Source organism: Perissodus microlepis, chromosome 23, assembly GCF_051167445.1.
Source record: "Perissodus microlepis isolate ML-2025 ecotype Zambia chromosome 23, ASM5116744v1, whole genome shotgun sequence".
In the NCBI taxonomy this organism is placed as follows: Eukaryota; Metazoa; Chordata; class Actinopteri; order Cichliformes; family Cichlidae; genus Perissodus; species Perissodus microlepis.
In genome coordinates this window covers 16,222,734-16,245,107 of record NC_140482.1, presented here as the reverse complement: position 1 = coordinate 16,245,107, position 22,374 = coordinate 16,222,734, and the positions used below count along the sequence as shown (strand labels likewise).

The 22,374-nt window shown below is 40.0% G+C and overlaps 1 protein-coding gene across 1 annotated transcript; it reads left to right on the top strand.

The window, feature by feature from the left end:
* The first annotated feature begins 10,125 nt into the window (after positions 1 to 10,125).
* LOC146361099 (uncharacterized) lies at positions 10,126 to 14,160 on the top strand. Its single transcript, XM_084922154.1, has 8 exons — positions 10,126 to 10,411; positions 10,506 to 10,557; positions 10,743 to 10,867; positions 10,945 to 11,043; positions 11,646 to 11,830; positions 12,007 to 12,064; positions 13,304 to 13,366; positions 13,489 to 14,160. Exons 1-8 carry the CDS (start codon positions 10,259 to 10,261, stop codon positions 14,011 to 14,013), a joined length of 1,260 nt encoding a protein of 419 aa, XP_084778280.1. The 5' UTR covers positions 10,126 to 10,258; the 3' UTR covers positions 14,014 to 14,160.
* Positions 14,161 to 22,374: the final 8,214 nt, after the last annotated feature.

Sequence of the window (22,374 nt, the reverse complement as noted above, 5' to 3'; positions counted from 1 at the left end):
TGGGACGCAAGTGCACACGGATCCCTGATGGTGCCATATGGCTCACGAGCCTTTGGGAGTCTGTGACTATCAGAAGAGAAATAGTGAGCGGGGGTGTGAGGGGTGAAAGTCAAAAGGAAATGTAGGTGCTTTTTTAAGGTGTGGTGGCTCAAATAAACTAAACATTGCCCCAAAACTGCTTGATGATGTGAACAAAATGACTTTCAAAGTCAGCAATGTCAAATCCACCGGTCAGTGAAACTATCCTGTCAGTGTAAAGAACAGGGATGTCATACCTTTTTTATACTGTGGGCCATATGCATGAAGTTTAACATTTACAGTGCAAATTAGATTTTATACTGAAATAAGTGAAAAGCAATGAAAAATTACTGCACAACTTTTTGGGCTTAAATTGTAAGAAATAAATGTGTAAAAGTACAGAAAAAAGTGCAGTGGCTCATTGCCCAGACTGTCCCGTAATTATAAAACACAAAGCTTTTGTTAATTCATAGAAAATGTCCTTTTTTCTGTGGACTTATAAAGACATTTCCCTAGTAGATGTCATCATTTACTTGTTTATCTGTTACCTAAATGTAGTATGGATGACTATCCAGGAGGTCTTTATCAGTGGGGAAACTGTACGAAAATAAAGTTAAAAGTTGAGAATTTATACCATCTTTCACATTTTCCAAAGCTGCCCAGTGGACCAGATTGGTGACATTGCTAGGCATATTCTGGCTCCTGGGCCTTATGTTTGATACCCCTGGTTAAGAAGTCTAACTACACATTTACAGTACATGCCAGTTTGTTTGTTTTTTTAATGATAACGACATGCTGTTGTAGAAAATAAAAGAAAACATAAGCTTCCTCCTCACCTGCTTGAGACTGTCTGCAGGTAGGAGCTAACACTGGTTAGCTTCTACTAGTATGCTAGTCGATAGTCGATAGGGGCTTGGCTAGCTACAAGTTTTTACATTATTATTATTATTATTTGCTTATTTTTGAAAGGAAATGCCCAAATTATTATTTACTGTATTTTTCTTTATTGTTTTAGATGAGGTAATGATTAAACTGAATACCAACATTTTACTGCATTTTTATTATAAGAATATGAACATGCAGTGCATATTTACACTATGCCCAGCTGGCTGTGCACTGTGCTTCTAGCACAAGAGTATCCCTTCTTTGATAGTTAAAAAGTTGGCAACCCTTGGTAAGGATGCACCAAAAATAGATACCTGGTGCTTTGAGTGCTGGTTTAAAAAATAAGGGTTACTTTCTGATGCAGTCTGAGCCAGGAGGGTTGCAGACGGTTGAGTCACAGGCAGCTTCTTTCCCCTCAGCAGACGTAACAGCAGTAATAGAATTATGGGCATTGTTCAGCTTCAAATGGCATGCAGGGCTAAAATAAACTGCTTCGAAATTAATTAGTTTTCTATTCAAAGTCTGCCTTTCACGGAAGGAGAAAAAAAAGCAGACCAAGGACTGACCTGTGGATGTGTCTTTCTTTAATGTGTGCCTGGTTGACCTGAATTGCATCAGGACTGGGAGTCCTCCAGCTGTCAGTGGCTCCTCTCCTTGACACTCTGCCATAAATCTACAGCCAACTCTCTTTTCTTTCACCTTTATTTACCCAGAGGTGTGTGTGTGTGTCCATGTGTGTTCATGGCTGTGTGTATGAGAATTGTTTGTTCAGTTCTTTGATTACTTGTTTACCAGTCTGATTCAGAAAGAAGAAAAATAATGTGGGAGTCCTCTTGAAAGCCACCTTCTTTTAAGCCTGCAGTGGGATATGGTCAGTGACTCAGCTGTTCTGACTGGAGCTTTAAAAAACGGGGCACACACCTACACAAACATTTTGCCTTGATGTTTAAAAAAAACATGTAAGATACGATGTGGTAAGCTCAGATGTTGGCTGACTCCACTCGTTTTAATCCGCACTTTAAAAACAGTTTCAAATCGTATAAAGCAGCAAAAAGCTACAACATGTTTTTACTGCAAACTGTGTGTCTGAAATCTAAACACTAACAGGATATGATAAAACAGCACGCGCTGGAATGATTATACTCTGACACGTTGACGACCCTGGACAGGTCGCCAGCCTGCCACGGGGCTAACACACAGACAACCATTCACACCTATGGGCAATTTAGAAAACTCCACAGGAATTGAACTCAGGACCTTCTTCGTATGAGGCAACAGTGCTAACCACCGTGCAACCATACTGCCTGTTGTTAAAAAAATATCTATAATTTGACAGAGCTAAAAAAACACAAAAGAAGAAATAGTAAGCCTAAAAACTACAGCAGATGAAGAGTGTCTGAAAGTCATGACCTTAAGACAAAGGAACATATCCAGGAAAGACCTGACACAGGATGCATCTGGACCTTTAGCTGATTCATCTACTGTTAACTGAAGCCTCATCATAAAGGGTCTCAGTGGAGTGGTGGCTGTCAAGAAGCCATTTTTAAGGAAGGGAAACAGGGAGAAAAGGCTGAAGTATGAAAATCAGAAATGTGGCAACTCTTGAGTGATGGATCTGACCATTGCTTGAAATCATCATCCACAGCATGTCATTGTCCTGTCTTCACCCCCCCCATCCCTAATCGGTTGCAGCAGATGGCTACCCGTCCCTAAAACCTCGTTCTGCTGGAGGTTTCTTCCTGTTAAAAGGGAGTTTTTCCTTCCTACTGTCACCCAAACCCTTGCTCATAGGGGATCATATGATTGTTGAGGTTTTGATGCAACTGTTGTTGTGATTTGGTGCTATACAAATAAAATTTAATTAAGAATTGAAATGAATTTAGGTATATACAGAGCAGGTCAGGAGAGAAGTACAACACTGAGTGTCTACAGCAGGGGTGTCGAACTCCAGGCCTCGAGGGCCGGTGTCCTGCAAGTTTTAGATATCACCCTGGGTCAACACACCTGAATCAAATGATTAGTTCATTACCAGGCCTCTGGAGAACTTCAAGACATGTTGACCGGCCCTCGAGGCCGTGAGTTCGACACCTGTGGTCTACAGCCATCTGTAAAACACAGTGGAGGCTCTGCCATGCTTCAGGCTCAGCCAGTGGTTTTGGAGATTTTGTCAAAATTGATGGAATTATGAACACAGCAAAGTACCACCAGATATTGATCCATCATCAGTGTTGGGGAGTAACGGAATACATGTACCGCCGTTATGTATTTAAAAAACAAAATATGAGTAACTGTATTCCGTTACAGTTACCGTTTAAAAGGTGGTATTTAGAATACAGTTACTTTGTTGAAATAAATGGATTACACGGCGGTATTTTCCTGTTTCATATTGTGGCGGGTCAGGACTGTTTGGGCTTTGTTTGACAGCTATGTTCTGTTGTTCCAGGCAGCAGCGCTACGGTTGCCATGGTTACAGGGCGACGCTCTCTCTCTGCGTGTTTCCTGGGTGAGAGTGCGCCTTTTTGTTGTTGTTGTTGTTGTGCTAAGCTAATAGGCAGAATGCTACAGAATGTAGCATCATAGGCAGTGTAGTCCGTGCTGCAGGGAGAATGGACTGCCATACCCGTTATGTGTCTGTGAGCGAGGGAGGGAGAAAAAGGAAAAGTACGAGTTGTCATCAAACAAAAACGGGAGCTGGAAGCATGTAAATATAATAATAACCACTGCAGCCAAGAAGAGTGCCTGACGAGCCCAGTTGTAAGTAAATTATTAAGACTCGACTGTACGCTGTGTTCGTGTTTTCCTCCGAAACAATAAGTTCCGTTGGAGCAGCCTTTCAACGCCTCTCTCTGTCTCTGGCTAACAAAGTTGACCCAGACAACAAAGTAAAGCTAGTTTTCGGCTATGAGCCCGACACGGAACCCACCGTATTAGCCAGAGGTCCCTTTACTATGGTTAGGAGCCACGGACCGTCAGTAACAGTAATAAATCACAGCAATAGTACATTCACGTAGTTGTAAACAGCATATATTAAGTAATCCAAAGTATTCAGAATACGTTACTCTCATCGAGTAACGTAACGGAATACGTTACAGAATACATTTTGGGGCATGTATTCTGTAATCTGTAATTGAATACATTTTAAAAGTAACCTTCCCAACACTGTCCATCATGCAATACCATCTGGAAAGCAACTGATTGGCACAACTTTATTTATCATCATGACAATGATCCCAAAGACACTGCCAATCTGGATAGAAAAACACATAGTGGAGCACTGTCAGTCATGGCCTCTGTTTTTGTCATATATACTTTCCATGTATGTTTGCAGACATTTCAATACATTTCTGCACCTACAGCCAGCAGGAGGTCGCAAAAAGAACTCTGATTGGACAGAAGTCTATAATTTATAATCTCATTTATAATCATTTATAATCAATGATGGGAATAACAGCGTTGCAAGTAACAGCGTTACTACCGGCGCTACTTTTTTCAGTAACGAGTACAGACGGTTGAAGCTGTGTTCAGCTTACCGCATCTTATATCAGTTGCACGGAAGTAGCTGTAAGTAATCCGGGCGCTACAGCTTTAAGCAGCTGCGCGCGCTCCCACGGACGGCAATCACTTTCTGGCAGACAATCACTTTTTGGCACAACACCTGGAGCTAAGGGGGCAAAACAATTGCATGAGTGCTGCTGTTTGACTGAGGAAGAATAAAGTAGTCGTGGTAAGCCAATCACTTCAAGATGACAAAGCAACAAGGTGATATATACCAGTTTTTAAATTGTGTTGATAGGCCACGTAAAACCAGAGTCATGATTAACAATATATACGCGGCGTTTTTTCCTCAATAGTTTCGTCATGTTTACTGTCTAAGGACAGCGCTAGCAAGTACTCTCTGCTTATGAGCAAAAAATTAAAAAAACAAAAAAAAACAAAAACAGTCCTTTTCGTATTGGTTGGAAAATGCACCATGTCGACCAATCAAAAAATGATATGGCAACATAAGAGGGGGAAGTTTTAGGAGTGATGGCGAGAGAGAGAGAGAGAGAGAGAGAGAGACAGCAGAAAAAGAGAGAGAGCGAGTTTTGAGATGTGAGATATTTGTAACGTTTAGCGTGTTTGGAGTGTGTAGTTCATGTGTTGTCTTGTGTAGTTAGTGTGTAGTGTTATGGATAGTTTTGTGTTGTGTGTTAGAACAATGAGGCTTTTTTTTTTTTTAAGTAACTCAATAGTTATTTTTCAAGTAATTAATTACTTTTAGAATATTGTAACTCAGTTACTAACTCAGTTACTTTTATGAAAAAGTAACTAGTAACTATAATTAATTACTTTTTCGAAGTAACTTGCCCAACACTGTTTATAATCATTTATAATCTCAGCTTCATGGTCTTGATTATTAGTTTCAAGTGTTATTTAGTAGAACATGGCATTCATTTGCACATTTGCAACCAATTTAGAGTAAAATAGATGACAACAAATGATTAACAAGTGAATAACAAGTCTCTAATGTACGAGTGTGCAGTGCACTCAGTTTGTCAGTCTGTGATTTAGCACAAGAGAATCCACTCATCAATGCTAAACATTAACACTATTAAATTTTGTGTGGCTACTCTATCAAGCCTTTGAAAACTATGTGAACTATGTAATGAAACACTACACATATGTGATGAAATGTCATACGTTTCAAAACTTTTGTCAAGTCCAGACGTTTTGCAGCGTAAGTCCTGGACTGGTCTTGGGAAGCTGTAACCTTACACCGGTCACTAATCACAAACATCACAGAATTAACCTCACTGACAGCTCTGAAGGTGGCACGACAGAAAGTGCAGGCCTCGAAGTTTCCAACTAGCCATCTCTCATCACTCGCAAATGGTTGTGTGTCTATGTGTCTTTCTGATCTGGATGTGCACATGCTCAGAGGTGTCATGTTGCTTTACTCTCATTCACTACCATATTCAGTCATCAAGTTTGTTTATGTTGATTCGACAAGATAAGCATGATAAGTTACAGGGAAGACACGGGGTGGGGGGGGGTTGTTTAGTATAAACTGAATTTCAGTTCTTTGCCTTGGAAATGGCAACAAACCGAAAGCACCACAATGCTCTTTGATTATGTAACACAGGTTGTTTTCATCTGATGATGAAGATTGTTTTGTCTAAAGAATAATATACTTTAATCAGCCCAACCACCACACAAGTCATAAACTAGCTAACATGAATATACACTCATTATCCACTTCGTTAGTTGCACAATGCTTGTACTGGGTTTACCGTCAGAGCCGTCTTAATTCTGCATGGTGTAGATTCAACAAGGTGCTGGAAACACTCAAAGATTTGGGTCTATATTGACATGATAGCATCACACAGTGAATCTTCCCCCACACAATTTCCCCACTGGCAACCCACATTGTTGGGACAAAGCAGGATGGATCCATGCTTTCATGTTATTGACACTAAATTCCGATCCTACCATCTGAATGTTTTCCCAATTTTCTATTGTTCAGTTTTGGTGAAACTGTGTTAATTGTACTTTCCTGTTCAAAGCTGCAGGGAGTTAGTGATCTTCTGCTGCTGTCATCTTTTTGTTTGAAGACTTGATGTGTTGTGCATTCAGAGGTTCAGTATACCTCAGTTGTATCATGTTGTTATTTGAGTTACTTTTACCTTCCTACTAGCGTGAAGCACTCTGGCCATTCTCCTCCGAGCTCTGGCATCAACAAGGTATTTTTCCCAGAAAACTGCTGCTCATTTTGTTAAAAAAAAAGAAATCAAATCTGTTTCCAAACAGATTTGAGACTAGAAACTGACCGTGCATCTGCTGATTCATTCTAATTGTTTCTTGAATACTATTTTCCTTTTTTTCTCAAGACACCAAGTTACAAAATAATCTAATTGTGCATGTGTGTGTTTATCAGATGTTCCATTCTCCTAACTTTGTTGTATTCACATGCTGTTAAGCCAGAATGTGTAATGTTTACCAAAAAAGACACAAGGAAATATTTAAATAACATCTCGATAATCAGTTCTTGTCTATTATTTCCTTTCCTGACCTTTTACTAAATAACATTTCTGACTAAACTAAGTGTGCAGCAACTAATCAATCTGATCCCTATTTCGAACAAATGACAGCAACAATGAATCATCACAAAATATTCTTACCATCAACCAGACGTTTGCCTCCGTCTGCCATGTTTGGGCTCTGAGGTAAATAACTTTGTAAGATATACAGCAGGAATTTCTCCAACTTTCCAAGTGTGTGTGTTTTTTTCCCACTTTGCTTGTCATTAAATCAGCTTGTATCATGCAACAGTACAAACTAACCATCTCCTGGGTAAGACTAACTCTCCATTGTCCCATCTTTCTCACAGTGATGACTCTAACCCATTTTCCATTAGTCTCTTGGTAAGTTGGAGCACCTGCCTCTATCCAATCCACGGCCACCATGGGTGCTGTTTTATCACTCCCTTTACGAGCTGTCTGCTCAGCAGTTCAATACAGTACATGTCAAAGCAGCTGTTAATGGCCTTTTTGGGGCATTTGCTATTGCACTAAAGAGCTTTTACACAACAAAAGAGCTACTTTACTAATGTGTGCTGTGTATACTTTTAGAAAGAGGGGGGGTCTGAATATCATCTCGGGGACTTTGTATATAACTAATCTGCTTGTGCTGAAAAATGTGAAGAACTGGCTCATTCTTACATACAACATGTCAGTGTGCCTCATCTTTGTTTTTGGTTACTAATTTCTGGAAACTTTCTATCCAATTTCTTCCACTTATCCAATTCAGGGTTTCTGTGGAGCTGGAGACTGTCAAAGGGTTAAAGGTGGGGTACATGTCACAGGTCTGCCAGGGGGACTTTTGTGAAACAGTGGGTCCTTGTTTCAGACAGAAATAAACAAGCGGGATTCTTACATTCATCATAAAAAAAACTGCAGTTAAAACAATTTAACACCAGCAAAGCTGCACTGAACCCCCTTCTTAACACCTTCTGCCAGATGAAGAACAGATACACAGCAGACACAGTTACTTACACCAGAGAGGAATTATCGCTATGAGGAAAACGAGAAAAGTAGTTTTTAATTTGATTTTTATTGAGGCATGATTTGTTAGCTGCCATGTAAAACCAAGCAAATGTTTTCCACTTGGTTATGCCAAGTTAGTTTATCACATACAGCTACACACACACACTCTCTGACCCCCATCCTCCTTCCTCTCTCGCTCGGCATTATGGGAGCGGGCCATTTAAAAACAGAGGTATTTACGACTCAGCCCTCTCCTTTTGAGTTCCTGGAGCTCCTCTCGACATGTGGATCTGGCAGCTCAGTTTAAAGATAGACTGGGTTTTGGTTGTGCCTATTTTATGTCACGGTCCATCTGTCTGTCTGTACACCTGCCTGTCTGTCTGTTAAAGCAGGGCTGAACATTTCCTAGTTATGCAACGTAAGTAAGGTCAGCTTAAGAAAGAAAACTGAAGCTTTTTTATATTCACAAATGTGTCTGGGCAGTCTCCTTGATTCATTGTGCCTTGGATAATCAACTCAGAAGGGATGCAGTTTACAGAAGTCATCTCAAGCCACTTTACAATGAAAAAGTAAAGAACCTAAAATATTGTAAATAGAAAGTTGATAAGCATGTATGTGATAGTGGAGAGGAGTAATTCCCTTTTACCTCTTTATTGAACATGGACCTGGCAGTAGGCCCATTTACCAGTGCACTTTAAGTGAGAGCTAGAGGCAAAATTCAAACAGTTTCACAATGAAGATAGCCATTATGGGAAATTCAGTGTATAATAGTAGCACAAAGGAAAATCACATTACTGTTACTCCTCAACAGTTTTGGGCTGGAGAAAAAAATCCCAATGCTTCCTGAAAGGTGAGAATTATTTTTACATTTTAAAGCCAAAACCAAAAATCTTGTCAGTCCGGCTCAGTCTCAGTGAAAATCTTAATATTTTCATCTTTCATCTGTTTTTATTTTTAGAAAAATATTCTAAAATTTAAATATAAAATAACACAAATGAGAAAATTCAAGCATTATTAAGGACCAGTACTATAAAATTAGCCTTTTTGTGAATATACCTATGTAGTGTTCACTGCTGTCCATGTGTATTTTAAAACCTTTTTTAAAGATTGTCTAATCAAATGGTGCCTTTTCACATTGTTTATGATTAACAACAAGGGTTGCACTCCAGCTGCAGTAATAAAAGTTCTTCAGGTGTATAAACAATGTAAAAGAAATAATAAAATAAAGTGTAATAAATAAAGTGTTATGTTAATGGCTTTTCTGGGCAGATATGAAATCAAAGCGTTCCTTCCACACACTTCACATCTGAAGGAATCTGTCACCACCCACTGGTGAACAAGGAGAAATCAGCCATCTCTGAACCACAGCTGAAAACGATGCAGTGATGAGTGAAGCACAGCAGGGTAGAAGAACAGAACAACTCTGCAGAGCCGGACCTGTCACAGCGCAGCGCTGTGCAACGTTTCCATCGTCACTTTTATCAGTAGACTTTTGGAGTGGATGAAATCAGTGGTCTGGAGATGGCCTGTCAGATAAAGAAAAAGACAAAACACCTTCACAGGTGTTCACACTTCTACAAAGCAGCACCATTGAGGCCGGCATATAGAGTTGGGTCGTAGTCGTATGTTTTTATATGTGGCAGTTATTTAAGACAGTATCATAGCTATACCTAACTAGCCAGTCAGACACATTTATTCAAAACCTGAGAGATTATTGTACACACTTGATTTTAGTTTACTATGTTTAAAGCACTGATTATGGGTCTAAACCAGGTGTGTCCAACTCCAGCCCTCAAGGGTGTCCTGCAGGTTTTAGATATCACCCTGGGTCAGCACAACTGAATCAAATGATTTGTTCATTATCAGGCCTCTGGAGAACTTTAAGACATGTTTAAGAGGCAATTTAGCCATTTAAAGGCCCTTGAGGCCGTGAGTTGGACACACCTGGTCTAAACAGTCAAAACAAAGTGGGAGATTCCAACTAGCGCCACAGTAAAGGAGGCCCAGACTGATGGTCGCTTGGCCAAAAGGTTTCTAGAAATACTCAGAACGATTTCACAAACACATTTGGTTAATAATTAAATACTGTCATGTTGTTAGAAATGTCTGCGTGTTTAATCTCGTTAAATGTTTTGATTGAGAGTGTTTAGCTCCTAACTGATAAAGGCCACACGTGGTTCATCTTCTGGGTGGAGCTACCTGCCCTAAAGGCCGGAAGAGAGGAAGGGAGCATGTGTCAGCACCAATTGGTCGCAGCTGTCAGCTGAGCCCTTGCTGCTATCATTCAAGACATTTTGTGCTTTTTGTGGTTGTGTTGAAGGGAATCCTCAGACATGTCTGACACGTATTTTGAAATTCTGCAACGGAGCTGCAGTTCAGGGAACTACATCCCGTCAGGTCGGCAGCTTCCCAGGACGCCGCCCTTACCAAACGTAACAAGACAACTGGATTTCACCAACTCTGAGGAACCAGAGCAGAACATGGAGGTACATAAACGTTTTGGGTTGGTTTTTGTTTTGTTTTTTTAAATCAGACTACTTCATTGACTTGACCCATCAACGTTTGTGCTTTCATAAATAGGATGGTGTCAGAGATAAAGACGAAGGTAACCAAAAAAGGCAGACAGATACAGGTGATCAACAGTTTTGTTTTAGATCCTTTGAAAATGATACAAATATTAAACATTCCCATTTGGATTTTAACAGGTGTCTAATTTATTGAGCAGAAACTGAAATCATCTAGATTTTAGTTTTTGTAAAGAAAGTTTCACACTTAGGTTTTTGTCACAAAGTTTTGTCTTAATTACTATTTGCTCAGAAGAACTTCCAGAATCTCATGACCCTCACTCCATGCTGAAAGGGATGAAGGGTTACCAGCTCACTGCTGCTGACTTGGAATTTTTAAAAAAGATGAAAGAAGAGCAGCTTGTCAAAAAAATGCAGGTAGGCCTCATATATGGGCATTTCACCGTGAACAGCTATAGTGCGCTGATACAGTTGGATGTTCTGGCGGTCCTCAGGTTAAACTAGAAGAAGTGCAGAAGCTGTTAAAAACGGAAATGGTGGCCTTAGAGTTGGCATGTGCTTCCAAGGAGAAAGCAGAGGCTGAGCTCAAGAGGGTGAGTTATTCTGAAATGCAATAGACATGGTGACTTTCACACATGAAGCATGACCTCCTATGCTGTGAGCCTCCAAATGTATCCTTTAAAAGCAACTCTTTGATGTTTCTTTACTTCTACAGTTGCTCCTGGGGCGCATCTGTCTCTTTTTATTGTCGTAATAACTCAGTGTATGTTCAAGCTTCAGTGTGTTACAGGCATCTTCACTGGCTTCTTATATTCCCCCCCCCAAAATAGCATTATCCCCCACCACCACCAAAAAATGTCTTTACTTGAAGGGCAGCGATGATACGGACTTGAAGTTTAAAAAGATGGATCCTTTGAATGATTCCTTCTGGCATTTACAGCCTGTTAGATAACATTCACTGGAAATTCCTCAAAATCATGGAAGCTCTTAACAAAGGTTAAGAGGCATATTTAATCCACAACATCAAACGCTAACCTACTGAACCTGCAGACTTTAGTTTTTTTTGCTTTACCAAAAAAAAAAAAACACTAAACCTTGCAATAGAGACATGTACAGATTCTTTGCAGTTGAAGTTTCACTGGAAATGTGTTTTTAATGTATTCTGATGATAAATCTCCTCCCTGTTCTTTGTCAGTTCCCATCTTGTATGGAGGTCACCGAGTGGGCAAAGGTGGTCCTGAGAATGGCATGCCCACAGGCTGACTTGACTGACGCGGACGCCAAATCTCTCCTATCCATGATGAAAATGAGAGACATCCAGGACGCCATGGATAAGAAGAGGGTCGAGTTGTATCAAATAGAGAAGATGGTGGCAAACAAGTAATGTCTTCCTTGGATAAAGTAATGTAGGGCCAGGGTTATGGCTCTGTCTATTCATGTTTTGCAGTAATGGTTTGCGTCACTGATGAATGCTGTCAGCATCTTGGCTTCTGAAAGAGAGAAGGAAAAAAAAAAAAAAAAAAATCCCATTACTGTTCATATGTTTGACATCACAGGAGGAAGGAGGAGGCTGAAGAGAGAGGACAGATGGAAAGGCAAATTGCCAATGAACAGGTAAGAGAATATGGAGGCCGAAAACTGCAAAAATATGCACTCACTGGCTGCATCATTAAGTGCACCTTGCTGGTACTGGGTTGGACCCCTTTCAGCTTCAGAACAGACTGAATTCTTTGTGGTGCAGATTCATGAAGGTGCTGGAAACATTCCTTCAAGATTTTGATTCATATTGACATGACAGTGTCACACAGTTCCTGTAGATTTGTTGGCTGCATGACTGTGATGTGAATCTCCTCATGAACACATGAAAAAGAAGCTCCATTTAACTGAGATCTTGTGACTTTGGAGGCCGTTTGAGTACAGAGAATTCATTGCCATGTTCAAGAAACCAGTTTGAGATGTTAATATTAATTGTAGTTTCCTCTTCTTAGCTGTTAGGAAGTGGCACCCAGTGTTGTCAAATATGGGTAAGTTGTTGCGAATTGTAGCTTCACTTTCCTGTTCTTTGCTGACAGGAGTGTGCTCTTCTGCTGCTGTAGCTCATCTGCTTCAAGGTTCAACATGTTGTGTGTTCACACATGCTTTTCCGTATACCGTGGTTGTTTCTGTAACAAGCAGTTATTTGAGTTAGTATTACCCTACTGTCAGCTTGAAGTAGTCTGGCCATTCATCTTTGACCTCAGCAAGGTATTTCCACCCAGAACTGTTGCTCACTAGATATTTTCTCTTTTTCAGACCATTTTCTGTAAATACTAAAGATGATTTTTGTCGGGAAAAATCCCAGTAGATCAGTGGTTTCTGTAACAACCATACCACAATCAAAGTCACTTAAATCCCCTTTATTCTGATTCTCAGGCTGAACTTCAACAGGTGGTCTTGACCATGTCTGTATGCCTAAATCCATTGAGTTGTTTCCATGTGACTGACTGACTAGAGATTTGTATTTTTAAGTGGTTGAAAAGGTATCCCTATTAAAGTGGTCAGTGAGTATAGGAAGCCATCAATATATGTATAACTTGTAATGGAAAATAGTGTTTTCTATTGACTGTTTTTTTTTTGTTTTGGTTTTCTCCCCTCCAATTTTTGAATAGTCAGCAGGGGGCTGTCACTCAGTTCTTCATGAAGTCAACTTCTTGGTGGTAGTTAAATTCAAGAGCAGTAAAGAAGATGGCAGTCTGTCAGAAAAACCGAAATAGAACTGAGCTGTTGGGGGTTAATTTGGCTGTTTTTGCCTCCCATAAAAGAGAGGCTCCAGCCTGAAAGTCTACATTTATTGACTATTTGTATCCGTTTCAGCTGAGGATACAGGGTTTGATGAGGCAGTTGTCTGAGTTGAAAGCTGAACTTGCACAGCGAGAGGTGAGGACCTGATTTTATCTTATCTTACACCCCTTCATTTATCTTTTTAAACTTGAGGTTTGGTGCCTGTATCCACACATTAACAAAAGGCCTACTATTTTTCCATTTATGTGGTTTCAAAGGAGGCCTGCAAGTCTCTGGAAATGCAGGTGAACATCACAGAAGCACCAGAAATCAAAGAAGATTTAGATGCCATTAAAAGCCAAATGAAGCTGCCAAGAAAGAGACAAAAGAAAGCTGTTAAATCTACTGAAATGTTGCAAGACGCGACAAACACAAGTAAATCAACAAGGAGTAGAAACAGGGACACTCTGAAAACCTCAGCCGAAGAGCCAACCCGGTCCGGAGCTCCAGGAGAGCAACAGAAAAAGAAGGTTAAAGCAAGCAGAGGGGAAAATGAGGAAGCTGAAGGGCAGGACTTCAATTCCCGAGAGTCAGTACAACCTGTGAGAGGACCAAGAAAGCCTGCTGGAACTGCTCAGACCACAGTTTCCCAACAGAAAAGTCAAAGTAAAGTGAAAACTGGGGAACCTGAGGTGCCCTCTCGTGGCAGGAGGAGAGCTGCTGCCACCACTGCAGATAATGCTGGAGAGGAGGCACAAAACGAAGGTCTGAGGAGATCCAAGAGGATCGCCAGCAAGAAGTGAGGAGGTGCACATTTTTAGCCTTATCAAATTATCATTATAACCTAATTACAAACACGTTTATTCAAAGTTCAAAAATGTATTGTTTTATCAGTTTGTCATTTTAATCATAAATTTGCTTTTTTCCTAAAAAAATAAATAAAGTGGAACTTTCTCAAAGGTAGACTTGTGTTTTTCCTCTAATAATGCAGCGGCCTCTCTCGCTTAATAGTACAGGCTTCAGAACTGGAAGCAGTTGTTGTTAACTAAGCTGCTGACCAACCCATATGGACCTTCGCAATGAAACCCACCCCAATCCATTATCCAGGTTTGGGACTAGCATTAAGGGCTACATTTGCTCGTGTGTGTCTTTGCATTTAGTTGTGTGGATGCCCTCAAGGGCATCCACACTATTGAGTTCCTCTTGGGACTTCCGTACACTTTTTGGCACTTAACTACTTCCACAATTTTCAGCCGATTTTCACCGTTCAAATTTTAAACTATTCTGCTTTTTCTGCTAATTCCTGCTATGTCTTTTGGTATTTTCTGCTATTATACTTTTTAAAATATTAAGCTTAATTTGTCCCATTGAAATGAATGGGAAACTTCTGCAATTCTGCTAAAATTTGCTTGTTTTTGAAACTTAACTACTTCCTCATACTTTCACCTAGAAACTCCATTCAAACTTTAAAATGTTCTCAAATTATTGGGCTATTCCTGTATGATTCAGCTTTTTCAGATCTTCCACCGTTTTAATCTTATCCCTCTTTAAGTCTTTAGTTGCAAAATTGTGATTTTTCACAAAATACATGCGTTGCTATGGTTGCTATGCAATTAACTCAGAGTGAGCACTGGTGCGTTCTGAATTTTCTCTTCATGTCTGAACAACTTCTTGCTACTCGCTCAATTTCCACTCAACTTCCACAAATTATACATCAAAACGTAGGTATTTTTGCTGGCTTTAAGACAGTGTCACTATAATTATCGTGCGAGTTACGGTTTTTTCACAATTTGCCTCGAAGTGACACAAGGTCTAAAAACTCCCCATTCAAAGTCTATGGGGAGGTTGTGAAACTCAAAGCTGAAATACTGAAACTGAAGGCATTTTCAAATCGTCATATCTCCTTAACGAAGCGAAGTTAAGACATGAGGCTTGTCCCCCGTATATCTTCAGACACTCCTGACGCTCACAATTCAAGAATTATTTTCTCACCTATTACCGTTCTGAGATGAGTTAGACTTGTTTGAGGGGTGGAAATCTGTCCTCCTCTCAGTTTTCAAACTCCGAAAATGAAGCCGTTTCTTCTCTCGTCATATCTCCGCGATGGAGATACAAAGTTATGCTATGAAAATCGCAGTCAAAGTACACCAAAGTCCGCTGATTCACCCGGTGCAAGAATTATGCTTCTATCCCATCTAGTTTTTGAGTTACACGACGTTTTGTAACTCCAAAAAACGGCGATTTTTGCCTCTCACCGCGATCTAATTCAGACTGCTCATCACCCTGTTTTCCAGGCACTCGCTCTCTTTGCCAGTGGCGCAATTGGTAATGAAACGGCTCTTCAGACCAAAGTTCAATTCCACCTTGGCCCACATGTTTTTTTCACTACAAATTGATACACTATCACAGACCTGTAATTCATATTGATAATTTATTACAATTCGGCAACGTTTTATGATTTTGGCAGCTTTTCTAATATGGACCTCAGATTCTTGTTAACGCTCAATGGCAGAAATACATACAAGTACACAGTCTGATGAAGCAGACAGAAGCAGTACCTCTGATTGGTTCAGCATTTTCACCTCTTATCAGCACAAATCTCAGCCTCTTCTGCTGTTTTCAGCAAAAACCTCTTTTAAGCAGAATTCTGCTCATTCACCTCTTTTCAGTGCAACTTTCTGCTTCTTTACCTCTTTTCAGCAGAAATTCTGCTGATTCACCTCTTTTCTGCAAAATTTTCAGCCTTTCCACCTCTTATCAGCACAATTCTCAGCAGCTTCTGCTCATTTCAGCACAATTGTCAATCTCTCCACCTCTTCTTTGTGAGAATGAGTTTGGCTCAGTGCGCTAAATAGCTGCCCATAGACCAGGAGGACCAGGTTCGAATCCTGCTCAGGGCAACGTTTTTTTTTTTTTTTTTCAACTTTTTCAGCTCTTTTCAGCAGACATCTTCAGCGTTAAGGCATCCACACAGCATTTTCGCAGGAAATGCAATTTTTTCTAGTTATTATTAAATTCCGGATCTCTTCCAGAGCATGTCTTTGTCCTGTCTTCCTTCCTCACCGACAACCCGTGGCAGCAGACGGCCCCTCCCTAAACCCTGGTTCTGCTGGAGGTTTCTTCCTGTTAAAAGGGAGTTTTTCCTTCCCACTGTCGCCAAAGCAGTTGCTTATAGGGGTTCATATCATTGTTGGGGTTTTCTTTTTTTCTTTGTTTCATTGTAGTGCTTTTACCATAAGAAGTGCCTTGTGACTGTTGTTGTTGTTGTTGTTGTTGTTGTTGATGATTTGGTGCTATATAAATAAAACTACATTGAATTTAATTGAACTGTGGACACCCCATGGCTGGATTACAAGCTGGACTATATCTGTGTTAATCAGTGCAGGGTGAAATGAAGTTGTTCCCGCTAAATGTGTATGTAAAATTACAAAAAAAAGAAAAACATGAAATGAATTGTTCTTATAAGAAAACCGCTGGCCTGAGAGTTAATGTTGAGAGATTTGTCAAATGTAACAGTCTCAGGGAGGTTAAAGGCTGGTCGGCTGCAGAGCAGGAGCATTAAAGCTGACTTGTGGTTTCCATGTTCCCTCAAACACCTTTAGGAGAGTGAATACTTGCCAGCACTGGGGCCTTAAGCCCGAACCCTCATGACAAACCAAATTATAAGTGATGTTTAATTTGTTGTTTTGATAAAGGAATTGAATATGCCCGTGCAATTTTTACGGACCGTTTAACCTCTAAGGGAGAACTGAGCTGTAAACCTAGATGGACTGATCGGCACATGTTAATGTAGCAAATATTTTGAATATGAGGTTTCTGTAGCCCATTTTTTTTTTTTTTTTTTTTTTGTAGGCGTGAGCTGATGTTTTATCACACCTCATCTCTCTTCCACTGTCACAGTTGGAAATGAGTCACAAGCACTGGGGATTCACTGTAATTTCCTCTCTAATAACTCTTAGGAGGCTGAACTTCAATTTGGACGCAGGCTGCCATCGTTAATCTTGCATTAGGATGGAAGAAAAACACCCTGCGCTAACATGGGAGAATGTGCTGACAGTAGGAATGTTTCATGGCACCTTCTTGAGTTACAAATAAAGTTTGATCTGACAGTTGGCTTTCACTCCTTTGCCACAATCCGCTTCACGAACTGCTGCGGTCTTAACAGCCGAAGTAACGTCTATCTGACCAACTAGACTTCTGTTATTTTTCCACCTTGGGTCTTGATCCTTGTCTTTCCCAGCTGTCTGGGAGGCTTGCTTTCAGTCTAACTGTAATCCTCAGAACGTGATGAGGGATTTCCCCCCTTTTTTTTTTTTCTTTTCGTTCTAACAGCTATCCATACACACTCAAAAACTTACACAAGCACAACTGGTGAAATTTTCATCCAGAGGTCAATAGCAGCGACCCAGCCAAGACCAAAGTAATACAAGTATAGGGTGGGAAGAATGGCTCCATATCCTGCTATTAAATTTAATACTCTAATATCAATAAATTCATCCTCCTCCAGTATATTGTGAGCAAGAGTTTTCCCTAAAATGGGTTTAGTTTTTACTGTGGACATTTTAACTTTTTTTTTTAAACGTTCCTGCTCATGTTCCTCTGTGTTGCTTGCATGTGTTTGCCAAACCTGGAACCCTGAACTGCTTTTAAGAATTAAGGCATGGGAATGTTACCTCAAATACGTCAATTTTAGAAATCAGATCTTGTTTACGGACGGAGACCAAGCAGACAGTCAGGATCCTGGCCTCGGGCGCTGTGGGTCATGCATTGCATACAAATTGCTCATGTGTTTTGCCTTGTGGCTGGATAAACTTCCCTCTGTATTTAGGCACTTATGAAATTACCTCTATTTACAAAATATGCAGCACTGGTGCTACAACCTCACTGTATGTTTTTTTTTTTTGTTTGTTTGTTTGTTTTTTTCCAGTTTAATGCTTTGAAGTGTATCATAATGACTAAAAGGTGTTACAAAACTAGCACAATTATTTTCCATTTACTTCAGTCATCTTTTTGCATTAGGAGCAGACTGTCAATAATAGTTTTAAATGGATGAATTTACTATTAGCCTCCAGTAGAGGGCAGTGCTATCTACCAGCCAGTGCCATGCAGGAATAGAACTCTCTTATTATTATTTTTGACTCTCATACCTGCACTTCTGTAAATATCTATGTTAAATTTCTCCTTGTTTTTTGATAATTATGTTTTGGGACTATTAGATGGGCAAAGAAAGCATTGGTAAGAAGTACTTTGTTTAAAATTCTTAAGATAGACTTTTACTTAAATGTGTGTTGGGTGAGTTTTGCCAATGTGTGAATGTACTGTAATTAATAAAGGAGACCCTTCCTGACTCTCTCAGGACATATCAGTGACTCTCTTCTACTTCTACAACCCGATATTACAGCAAAGTAATGCAACTTAACCAGGTGTGTCCATTTCACTAGGAGAGGTAAAGCGTGGCTCATCCACATAATGAGCCAGCAGGTCTATTACGTGCTGTGATACTGGGTTGGCTTCCATCATCAACAGTGAGCAACACTGGTTAATAGTAGCTCACGATTTAAGTCCACTGGTCAATTATTACAGCAAACCACCTCCTTGTACAACACTCCAATACAAACTTCCCATAAGGACAACAAAACCAAAAACCTGTGTCAAAACACAATTAGATACCACAATGACAACTTTTGAAAACTAGGTTTAGCCGTCTAGCTTTTATTTCGGGTAGCAACATTACAGACATAGTAAAAAGAAAGGACACTGTCTTTAGTCAAAGGAACTTGCAAAAAAAAGCGTCTGGACTTCTTTAAGTTGCTTGAAGACATTTCACCTCTCATCCGAGAAGCTTCTTCAGTTCTAAGGTCAAATGGGACTGGGACTCCCCACCATTTGACCTTAGAACTGAAGAAGCTTCTTGGATGAGAGGTGAAATGTCTTCAAGCAACTTAAAGAAGTCCAGACGCTTTTCTTTGCAAGCTCCTTTGACTACAATGACCTGGATGACTGAGAACCTTCATAGACAGACACTGTCTTTAAATTCTGAGGTTTTACATGTCAGGATGCGCAAACTGATATCCCAGTGTTGGTGATGTTCCTACATCATCATAACAATTTTAGTCCAGGATCAACATCAGCCAGTCATGTTATCTGTGTATTTAGTTAACCACCTTTTTGGCTAATGCTAATACACTAACAACCAACATGAGTGACCTAAATCTGGATAACAGCTAACCTAACTTGATAATACATCTGTTATACTGTGTAAATTTAAAAAAAAAAAAGAAGAAGAAGAAAACATTTGATATGGAAGTTACAAGTGAGTTTTATATAAACAAAGGGAATTTTTTTTTCTACCACATTTCAAAGCTATGGCATCACCAGAATGTGATTGGTCAATTGCAATGTTAATCCTAGACCAATGTTTTTATGATGCAGGAACAACACCAACACAGGGATATCAGATACACCTATCAGCACAGTTTAAAAGATGAATATAACCTCAAATGTACTAAAAAGTCTGACATATTACACCGGAGTAAGTAGCAGCCAGATGCTGCTAATCAAATGCACTTAATTAGCTGATCATCAGCAAATGTGAGTGCTTTTAAGTTTTGGCAGTTTCCTGGACTGCAGCATGCAGGTGCGTGTTAACACAATGCCAACTAGAAAAGACAACAGCAATTATCTTAGAGAAGTAATTGTTGCTGCCCATCAATCTGGGAAGGGTTACAAGGTTATTTCCAAACAATTCGACATTCATTGAGACAGATTATTTATAAATGGGGGATATTCAAGACTAGCAAATCCCAGCAAATTTCCTCCAAGGTTCCCCAAGGCCTCTTCTCACAAATTTACATCTGAACAAGCCACAAAACTACTGGACGAATGTCCTTTGGACAGAAAAGATCAATGTGAAGATGTTTGGCCATAATCAACAACATTATGTTTGGAGAAAGCCAAACACAGCACGGTGGTGGAGGCGTGATGATTTGGGCTTGTTTTGCAACAACAGAACCTGAGCACCTTGCAGTCACTGAGTCGACCATGAACTCTGTATACCAAAGTTTAGCTGAAATTGGATCAGAACTATAATGGATTGCATTTATATAGCGCTTTTCGAGACCCTCAAAGCGCTTTACAATTCCACTATTCATTCACTCTCATATTCACACACTGGTGGAGGCAAGCTACAGTGGTAGCCACAGCTGCCCTGGGGCAGACTGACAGAAGCGAGGCTGCCATATTGCGCCATCAGCCCCTCTGGCCAACACCAGTAGGCGGCAGGTGAAGTGTCTTGCCCAAGGCCACAACGACCAAGATAGACAGAGCAGGGGGCTGAACCGGCAACCTTCCGGTTACAAGATGAGCTTCCCAACCCCCTGAACCACGGTCGCCACTATGATCACAAGCACAGCAGCAAATCTACAAAATAGCAAAAAAGAAAACAATCAAGGTGTTGTAATGGTCCAGTCCAAGTCCAGACCTCAGCATTCCTACACAATAATGTGACAGAATGATTAAGTCATACAGATATTAACTGCTTCAAGTTACTAATGATAGAGGTGATTTTATAAGGTATGGGGTATGTCATGTACTTAGTTTTTCACACCCTGCTTTGCATTTTTTACAGAATAAATACTAATACTGCATTATGTATTATATACTGTATTATGCCACATGTTGTTGTTCAACCGATAATTTTAAGACCTGATAAGGATTAGATATTTTTTATTATATCCTAATATGTAAAACATCACTTTTGAAAGAAGGTGTACATTTTTTTTTACCAGGACTAGCTAAAAGCTAAATGGAGTCCAATTGATGTCTGTTGTTTACAGTGAGTAAGAACTCAGAAGTGAATACTAATCCTGGGTATATTTTTAAAAGCATGACACTATCTACATGTTACTTGCTTCCACCACATACTGGCCCTTTTTTGCCATTACTGTTTCTGAGTTTACGCACATGTATAGATGAGGGTAATGGTCCTTTATTGGAAGATGCTGTCAAAAATGGATGATGTGTGATAAAGGCAATAGAGAGCTAACTAGTGTCGAAGAGACTATCTTTGGTGTGACAAAATTATTTAGATTCCTCTTTGCCATCCCGAATGCTTCTCTGTTTAGTTTGGACACCAAGGCAGGATGGACCCCTCTCCCCTGCCAAAAAAAAAAAACACTGTAAAAATATATTGGTGAGAACGATGCCTGAGACCAGAGGAGGTGAGGCCTGTGACACATGTACGAGTGGTCTTGCCAAGTCTGGCAAGGCAGGAAGACATATTTGTATCCAAATCTCTGTGGGGAAGCAAAGTGTGAATCCTGCGGCTTCGGTCTTGCGCCAATTGCACTGAAATCCCAAACTGTGAGAGAGAGCACTTCACAAGAGGATGTGCCCATTTAATGTGGGTTTGGAAATGTCTAAGATTACCACAAAGCTTTCGTTTAATCATTAGTGCAAAGAATCTCAACCACATCATCTTTGTATAAAAGAACTTTGGTAAAAGTAGAAACCTATAACTACATGTAAATCTGAGCAATCTGTGGGAGCTGATATGCAGAAGGCACAAAGAGCTGGAGTTATTTTGCTCGTTGCGTGGAAAGGAAAAGACAGGAAGGAAGGGTGTCGCCTTGTAGGTGTTCAGAATCCAAAATGAAAAATAACAATTCATTAGACTAAATATTTGGACAATGCTTGCAAATGCACAGGCAGCTCTGTGGACACTGAGGAGAACTTTCTAAAGGCCCTAAATACTTTTGTCCATCAATCATCTACCCATAACATATCTCCACCAGCAGCAGGAACACTGTACTGATCTCCAGAACGAGGCTGAAAAGACAAGAACTGTATTAGTTTGTCACATGGCATTAAAGGAAGTATTTTTAACAGAAGTAGGATATTAGTTTTCATAATATATAAGAGAAAACTAAAGAGTCCGAAACAACTGGAAGTCACACCATGCAGCACCAAATACTTTTATGTCTCCCGGCCATTAGCCAATCCTTACGATCCGTCCCCTGGATTGAACAATCACGGAGAGGCACCTGCACACTCAGATTTACATATTACACAAAATTACGACAACAGTCGTAACAAGTCCAAAGCGGAAAAGGAGGCCATTCACCTTCAAAATAAAAGTTGCTCCTTTTTAAATCTGTTAGCTGTAG